This window comes from Capsicum annuum, chromosome 6 (genome assembly GCF_002878395.1).
Source record: "Capsicum annuum cultivar UCD-10X-F1 chromosome 6, UCD10Xv1.1, whole genome shotgun sequence".
NCBI lineage: Eukaryota > Viridiplantae > Streptophyta > Magnoliopsida > Solanales > Solanaceae > Capsicum > Capsicum annuum.
In genome coordinates, this window is record NC_061116.1 from 5,283,560 (window position 1) to 5,293,344 (window position 9,785).

General features: G+C 32.9%; 1 protein-coding gene across 1 annotated transcript; it reads left to right on the top strand.

Annotated features, from left to right (window-relative positions):
* Nucleotides 1-4,695: 4,695 nt before the first annotated feature.
* On the top strand, nt 4,696-9,085 carry LOC107873605 (40S ribosomal protein S4). The gene is made up of 5 exons (XM_016720516.2): nt 4,696-4,832; nt 7,667-7,744; nt 7,842-8,022; nt 8,242-8,339; nt 8,460-9,085. Exons 1-5 carry the CDS (start codon nt 4,830-4,832, stop codon nt 8,892-8,894), a joined length of 795 nt encoding a protein of 264 aa, XP_016576002.1. The 5' UTR covers nt 4,696-4,829; the 3' UTR covers nt 8,895-9,085.
* Nucleotides 9,086-9,785: the final 700 nt, after the last annotated feature.

Consider the following 9,785-nt stretch of genomic DNA (forward strand, 5'->3'; position numbering starts at 1 on the left):
TGGCCTTTGCATTTTTCTTCAAAGACAACAAGTCATCAGGAGTAAATTCACTCCTTACTTTCTTGACTTGTTCACCATCAACCGTCTTTATTGGAATAGTAGGACCATCAGTAATCCTGTCTCATAATTCATAATCTTCTCATTGAATGAACATCTCCATCCTTGCTTTCCACCAGATGAAATGAGAGTCATCAAAAAGTGGAGGTCTAGTAGTTGACTAACCTTTACTGTGACCAGTAGGAGGTGCGAAATTCATCATATTAATCTTTTCTTAGGTACTAGCCTTATTTAAGACAACCTCGCTCTAATACCATTTGTTAGAGTATGAGCCCTACTAATTGCCTATCTGTGGAACAAGTAAGTAAACATGGTTCACAGAAGTAAATACTGAACACAATGTTTTTACGTGAAAAATACCTGGCTCAAGAAAGGTGTAAAAAAACACGACTTGTACCTCTACAGGATTTAACTCCAACTTCACTATAATACTTGGGCCTCAACAATCAACAGAATTACAAGACTTCTTGCAAACTAGGAATTGAAACTTCTAACTCCTATCACTACAAAAATACAAATCTTTCCAAGATAAGTGTCCCAAGTCTTCGAGTTCCCAAAACTTGAAGACACAATTCTTAACTCAGTTTATAGATCACTGAGACTAGAACAATGACTCATTACAACTCAAAGAACCTACCTACTACACAAAGTCTACAACTTGCTAAGTAAGAGACCAGGTTCTTCTTCAAGTATGTGAACTGATATGCTGATTCTTGATTTTGTTTTTCGTGCTTGAGTAAGTTACTTGATCATGCTTTGTTGTATATATGCACCCTGGTGATCCACCTGTAATAGAGTCCTAGTTGATTTATGCTTCTTTCTTCTTTTTACTCTATCAAGTAACTTCACTCCTTGTTGTAGTTGTTTCTCCTTCCCTGGTTAAATTGGACTCTTTTGCTTTATCCTTTGACCTTGCAGAACTCTTCTCATGGTTGGACTTCTAGATCAACTCAACTTTTGAATGTTGCATTTTTCTTCCACTTTACTGAAGTGATAAGTGTTTGAGAAGTTTCCTGAATATTCTTGCTTATCCACTCCTGTCTATGCGCAGTATCATCTTATCAACAACCTTGCCTGCAGCTTTTATTTGTATACTTGAATGAACCAGCTTTCACAACATGTCTCATTCATATGTCTATCAACAAAACTCCATATGCCTTAACAATAAGTGAATTGTTAGAGCAATTTTAGTGTTTCAAAATAAGTGAATGGTTCACAATTCAAGGTAAATATTGAAATTTTTTTCCAAATTTATCCTCCATTCAATGTGCATTGGGAGTGATGTATCATGTGACTTTGCTTTTTAAAGAGGGTAAAAATAGAAAAACATGATAAATTTATGTTTTTACTTTTTTCTTTTAACATGTGTATCAAAATCTAATAATTAACTTATTGTGAAACGGATGGAGTATAAGAATAATAGTAGGCACTATTAACGACAACTGCATAAATGATAGCTGACAGCCTAACACTATTAAGCATCTACATGTGGACCCCCTGTTATTTATTGTAGTGCTTTAGGGCTTTTAGCCGAAATTTTGTTATTGGTCGTGACCTCGCTATTGTAACCTTGATTTTGCAATGCCGGACACCCCGGCTAGTTTACAAAACTTGGCCCGGTTTGATTCGGTCCGATCAGCTCACGAACTGTAGGGTATCAAATATCGGGTCGGTTTGTTTTTAGTTTTGGATTCAGTTAATTCACTCGGACCAAGCTCGATTCAGGTCCGTCGGTTAATCAGTTCGGTGAATTTTTTTTTTTAAATAAACAAACGGACTAATTTATTATAAAGTATTATTAATTTATTTTATTAAGTAGCATATGTTTTATTTAAAGAAGTACAAATATTTTATATGTGTACGTATATATTGAATGGTACGTACATATGTGTATATATCTTTTATAGACGTATATATTTAACGTATATATGTGTATATGTTTTATAAATTAGTGTATACCTATATATATAGTGTGTGTATATATTGTAGTATATATATTGTAGTATATTTGATTTAAAGTAGTATGTATATATTGAATGATATGTGTATATGTGTATATATTCTATAGACGTATATATTTAACGTATACATGTGTATATGGTTTATAAATTAGTGTATAACTATATATAGTGTGTGTGTATATATTGTAGTATATTTTATTTAAAGTTGTACGTATATATTGAATGGTACGTATATATGTGTCTATATCTTCTATATACGTATATATTTAACGTATACATGTGTATATGTTTTATAAATTAGTATATAGCTATATATATAGTCTGTGTGTGCATATATTATAGTATATATATTGTAGTATATTTTATTTAAAGTAGTACGTATATATTGAATGGTACGTATATATGTGTATATATCTTCTATAGACGTATATATTTAACGTATACATGTATATATATTTTATAAATTAGTATATAACTATATATATAGTGTGTGTATATATTGCAGTATATGTTTTATTTAAAGTAGTACATATATATTAAATGGTGCGTATAGATGTGTATATATCTTTTTTAGACGTATATATTTAACGTATACATGTGTATATATTTTATAAATTAGTATATAACTATATATATGTATATATATATATATATATATATATATATATATATATATATTGTAGTATATGTTTTATTTAAAGTAGTATGTATAGTCATATATATTGAATGTTATGTATATATGTGTAATTGTGTATATATTTTTAAAATTCTAATGTAGTATATACTATATATTTAGTGTATATATATTATTTAACGTATTTAAAATGTATATAGGTGGGCATATATAGTGTATATTGAAAAAAAAAATCTTGATTTTTGACCGGGTTGGGCTAAGTGGACCGATTCAGGGTTGTTTTTAAAATTTTTACTTTTGAACCCGTACCCGGCCCACTCAACTACAATCCGTCCCGGCCCACAACCCGGCTAAACTTAACGGGTCGATTCTGGGTTGACCCGGCCCGGCCCACCTAACACCCTTATTTTGCACCATATATGTATTGTTTTTATGTATTAGATGTATTTTTGTTGTTTGTAGTTTTTTTTTTCTTTTTGGTTTCTAATCCGATGTTCGGTGTCCGTATTAGAGCTTCGACTAATCTAGATCGCGCGTTGCAGAGCCCATTAAGGTGGCAACGCTTTCAACAGAGTTTTCTCCATATCCAGGATCGAACCCTCGACCTCTGATTAAGGATAAAGCAGTCTCATCCACTGCACCACATGTTGGTGTTTGTAGCTTTATTTGACTGTATTCTCTGAACGTTTTATTACAAATGATAAATATTAAAATAATAGCTGTACTCGGTAATTAACTAGAGAATTTTGAGTTTCCCTCTATTTTTTTAATTGGCTATAACAAAATAAACTTAAGTTTGACCCGTTATTCAGGTAAAGATCACAAAAACGTACCTGGATATTGAACCGAACTTTGATTCCGAGTGGACTATTTAATATTTAGTTATGTATAGTGTTACGTCATTAAAATAACTAAATTTATGATAAGTTCCTTCGAGTTTTAATAATTAATAGTTTAAATTGGTAATTGCATTCAACTTGATTTAATTGTATACAATATAGCCTAAACTAGAATTCAATTCAAATGACGTTAACTTAATGTCGAACATAGAATATAGTTTAAGTAAAAAATTAAAAAAATGATACTAATAAATTTTACAAAGTCATACAACGTGCATTTCTTTGATTTGAATTTTGAACTGTAAATTCATATAATATCTCAAAACAATGTATATAAAAAAGCTAATTGCATCAAATTAATTTTAATAACAAATTCTAATAAATAAAATTATTAAATTGACTTTTTTTCAAACTTTATTAGTATTAATGAATGAATCTCATTTTTAAGGTAATCATTATATAACCAACACAAGCTAATCGGCCGAGCCGAGCTGGCTCAATCAAGTCCTAACTTTGACCAAACTTCAATCTAGATGAGCTAAATACATGCGAGTCGAGCCTGGCCTCGATCCGGCTCAGCTCCATGCCCAACCATAGGCGTGGTGAAAGATTTTCCGTTGGGGTTTCCAACCATCTAGATCTCCACCTACTTGTGGAATAGGTAGGGGGTGGGGGTGTTTTACATAATTACTGAAAATCTTAATTTTATGTTTGTCGAGATACATAATTAGCTCCCGATTCTTTGTAAAAGATACATAATTAGCTCTTGATATATATTTTTTTGATTTTGGGTTTGCCGAGATACATAATCAGCTCCCGATACATCCTACAAAGATACATAATTAGATGAGATTTTTTTAATTACCTTATAAGAGTGGAAATTGTGTAAATATGGTAAGTTAAGGTGTATGTTTATTTTATAGATAAATAATATAAATACCAACCCTTTTGGAAGTAATTACACTCTCTCTTACTTTTTAAATTACTTTACTCTCTCTCTATTAATATACATAATATAGCCGATATATACATAACATTCTGTGTATATGTTGGGATTTTTGTAATATGTTTAGGGAGTTGAAATTTTTTGTAATATTGAAAACATAGGTTGTGTATTTGTGTAATTTTTAGTTTTTTTTATTTTTCCATGCATTTTTATCGGAATCCTCAATTGATTGGAGGCCCAAACTAGTAAATTCAATAATGGGCCAGCCCAACTTAGCCACAGGCCCACAGCCCAATAGATCAAGGGTTAAATACTTAAACGAAAAAAACTAGGGTTCTAAAAGTTCCCTTAGTCTTCTTCACCAAAGCAGCTAAAATTCTTACACTACCAAAATGGTTAGTTCTTATTTCCTCCATTTTTTTCTTACTAATATTTTTTTTTTGTATATATTATTATGCATCTATTTATCATTTTTTAGTAAATTTTTGCTGAGTTTTGTTAGTAATTATTTTTTTTTATGGGAATTTTCTTCTAGACCTAAAATGTATGAAAATTCATATTTTAATTACTGGGTCTGTAGAAAAATCAAAACTTAGTGAATGAAACATTCTGTTTGCTGAGTTTTGTTAGTAATTATTTCTTTTATGGGAATTCACTTGCAGACCTAAAATGCATGTAAATACAGATTTTAATTAAATTTCAAAAATAAAATTAATTACTAGGTCTGTAGAAAAATCAATACTTAGTGAATGATACGTTGTGTTTGCTGAGTTTTGTTAGTAATTATTTTTTGTATGTGAATTTTCTTGTATACCAAAAATGTATGTAAATACATATTTTAATTACTGCGTCGGTGGAAAAATCAAAACTTAGCGAATGAAAAATTGTGTTTGCTGAGTTTTGTTATTAATTATTTTTTTATGGGAATTTTCTTGTAGACCCAAAATGTATGTAACTACATATTTTAATTACTGGGTTTGTAGAAAAATCAAAACTTAGTGTTGAGTTTTGTTAGTAATTATTTTTTCATGGGAATTTTATTGTAGACCTAAAATGTATGTAAATACATCGTTTAAGTACTGGGACGGTAGAAAAATCAAAACTTAGTGAACGATAATTGTGTTTGCGGAGTTTTGTTAGTAATAATTTTTTGTATCGGAATTTTCTTGTAGACCTTAAATGTATGTAAATACATAGTCCCTCCGTTCCAAATTACCCGTCTCAAATTTCCTAATTTGATTTCTCATTTTACTTGTCTTTTCTCATTAATCAAGAAGAGACGATTTTTTTTTTCCATGTTTTACCCTTTGCATTAATTACTTTTTCTTCAAGTTAAAATGTAAACATCATTTTGATAGGGATATTATGGTAAACTAGGTATGTTATTAATTATTTTTCTTAATCAATGTGCCATCTCAATTTGGGACGGAGGGAGTATTTTAATTACTGGCTTTGTAGAAAAATGAAAACTTAGTGAGTGTTACATTGTGTTTGTTGAGTTTTGTTAGTAATTATCGTTTTATCGGAATTTTCTTGTAGACTTAAAATGTACGCAAGTACATATTTTAATTAAATTACTGTGTCGGTAGAAAAATCATAACTTAGTGAATGATGCATTGTGTTTGCTGAGTTTTGTTAGTATTTATTTTTTTTATGGGAATTTTCGTGTAGACCTAAAATGTATGTAAATACATATTTTAATTATTGGGTCTGTAGAAAAATGAAAACTTAGTGAATGAAATATTGTGTTTGTTTTATTTTTGCTATGGTAATTAATGTTATCAAGAATAATTTGGTGTAGAGATTAGATCAAGAATACTTGTAGAAGTGGACAGAGTACTTAGGGATGACAATGGGGCGGGTTAGGAGATATGCTACTGCGATGGCACCCGAGGGTGTGGCCTAGTGGTCAATGGAGTGAGTGAGAACCATGAGGTTTTAGGTTGAAATCTTGTCGGAGAGACAAAAATACATTAGGTGATTTCTTCCCATATGTCCTAGCCTTGGTGGATAGAGTTACCTAGTACCTAGTGTTGGTGGGAGGTGGCAGGTGTCCTGTGGAGCTAGTCGAGATGGGCGCCCGGGTGCGATGCAAATCAAAATTTAAAAGTAATAATTTTAGGTATAATTATCAATATATACCATTCAGCCATCTAGTTTACCAAATACAGCCGAAGTATACACTACATATACACTCCAGTGAATACGGTGTGTATATGTTGTGTATACCTATGTATAGGTACATATATTATATGTATATGTATAGTACATCTATATTAGTATCAAGTACATACTAACTATACTCTGAGTACATATTTTGTAAACTAGATGTCTCAAAGGTATTGGGCTGTATTTTTCTCATAATTTTATGTGGTGCGGGTGTGGGTGTGGATTAGATCTTCAAATGTTTACAAAACTGTAACTTCAGGTGTATGCTAACTTTCTTTGCAAAAACAAACACTTGAGGCCACATTAATTCATATCACTCTGTGCAGCTTAAATTTGTAGCCAAAAACTAATTTCCTTCTTAGATTTCATACAAATTTAATTCCTAATCGTGTGCAGACATATAGAGAAGGAAATAGTATTTTCGTGAAAATTTTAAAGTTACAAAAAATGCAGGGCGGGGAAGGTGTGGGTATGTGGCTGGTTTATGTGAGTTAAAAGGTTATGTGGGACGGGAAGGGGCGTGTATTAATTTTCCAGGTTCTGCACCCCACCACTACCATTCCTATGTGCAAATATCTAATTTTGCGATCATCAAATGTTTTTAGTTCCATTACTTCCTCAGCCTATTCGATTGTCAAGGTGTGGTAGTCAGTTCCATTGGCCTTTCCCCGACATATGTATGGAACGTTAGTGTTTATATGGGGTTGAATCTTATCCTTTACGTGGGTGCTATGGCTTAATTTGTAGTTGTATGATGCTCTTGCAATTTACCCTTAGATAGTCTTTGGATGCACACGTACGTTTTTGATACTATAAATGTCATTTATAGTATTAGTCATGAACTATCAGAACGTAATATTTATGGAAGAATATGTTCTCTGTTGAGATACTTTTGCTATCCTTCGTGTCTATTGATCCGTAGACCATAAAGTGGTTGCTTGGTTCTGTGGTATATGCCATGTTGCATACTTTTGGAACTACTTCACATTGATGAATACAAATCGCACGTATACGTTGAGGATAATTTATATTAAAACTTGTGCTTTACATTTATTTACAGGCTAGAGGTTTGAAGAAGCATCTGAAGAGGCTCAATGCCCCTAAACATTGGATGCTTGATAAGCTTGGTGGAGCATTTGTAAGTGAATTATCTTTCGTCATGGTATTTTATTATCAACCCGAGATGATTTGGAGCTGCTTTAGCTAAAAACAAAATTATGTACTTTGCTCTGTAGGCTCCCAAGCCGTCTTCTGGTCCACACAAATCAAGGGAGTGTTTGCCATTGATCATTATCTTGCGAAACAGGTTGAAGTATGCTCTCACATACCGAGAGGTGATCTCAATTCTGATGCAACGACAAGTTTTGGTTGATGGGAAAGTAAGGACAGATAAGACTTATCCAGCTGGATTCATGGGTAAATGCACTTTATCTATTTTTCCCATTTTGATGTTTACCGAGTTTAGGCATCCGTTTTATATATTTGATATTATTATAATTATACTTGAAAAGAATAATAAAACAATGGTTGAAAAGTTAGTTTGATAGATAAACCAAATGGCGTTCTCTCCTTCTTTCAGCTGTCTGGCTTTGTCTTGCTTCTTGACAATGAATGATGCTAATTTTCTATATACAGATGTTGTTTCAATTCCAAAGACTAATGAGAGCTTCCGTCTCCTTTATGACACCAAGGGCCGATTCCGTCTTCACTCACTCAGGGATGAGGAGGCCAAGGTAGATTATTATTATAACTTCTTGCATCTGCGATGAAGTTCTGTGTGGATTCATTTTTTGGCCTTTGAAAAGTTTATTAGCGGTATACTGCTGTAAGTTGATTTTTTTCCCTATTTACAGTTTAAGCTCTGCAAGGTCCGCTCCGTGCAGTTTGGTCAGAAGGGGATACCATACCTTAACACTTACGATGGAAGAACAATCCGCTATCCTGATCCTCTCATCAAGGCAAATGATACCATAAAACTGGACTTGGAATCTAACAAGATTGTTGATTTCATTAAGTTTGACGTTGGGAATGTTGTGATGGTGACCGGAGGTAGAAACAGAGGACGTGTTGGTGTTATTAAGAACCGGGAGAAGCATAAGGGTAGCTTTGAGACCGTCCACATTCAGGATGCACAAGGTCATGAATTTGCTACACGTTTGGGGAATGTGTTTACTCTTGGCAAGGGTACCAAGCCATGGGCATCACTACCTAAAGGTAAAGGTATTAAGTTGTCCATCATCGAGGAGGCACAGAAGAGGCTGGCCGCTCAATCCGCCACCACTGCTTAAAACTGTTTTGGTGGTTGTCCAAGTCACTTTTTTGCTACTGCAGTTTTGTAGTTTGGATTCTTAAATGTTTACTTTGTTTAGTACCTATTTTGAATATTTGTGTATTTGTATGCCCAGTATTTTGATGAGAAAGTGATTAGACAAAGTCAGATATAAAAGGTGATAATACCACCATGCTTATTTTACTGTAATGTTTGTGGTGTAAAACAACTGCAAAGCGAATTGTCTGGCCTGAAACACATATAAATCATGAATTCTTCAGAGTGGGGAAAAAGTGAAGTGTGCCTTCATTTTAAAAAAAAGGTAAGGTATCAACTCAAAGTGACCATTGATTATGATAAGGAGCAGTTTGAGTTTAACAATTTCGTCGTGCTCGATTCAAAAATGAAAAGGCATTCTGGTAAGTACATCTGTTCTTTGTTGATAATTGGTGACGAGATGGAAGATCGTCTTTCTGATGCATGTCACTTAAAGACACTTGAGGCTTCTTAGAGCGTTGGACCTGTATACCTCTTTTATGATGGTGAAAGATTCTTTGTTGAATGAAATAGGCATGTTGGATCATTTGAGGTTCTTATACATTGGGACAGAAGTTAAATCTCTACCTTCATCTTGTAAAGTTGCGAGTGTTGTTCATGACTGCTTGTTCTTTCTTTGATATGGATACAGATGAACCAATACTGATAGCGGGGGACTCAAAGTTAGAGAACTTGAGAGAATTAGCGAAACCCGTGCTTTCCTATTCGAAAGAAACAGAGGGTATTTTCTTAAGGTTACCCAATCTTCAAAGGCTTACACTTACTCTTAAGGAATCATGGATTATACAACAGAGCAATATTGGTAACACTTACTCTTAAGGAATCATGGATTATACAACAGAGCAATATTGGT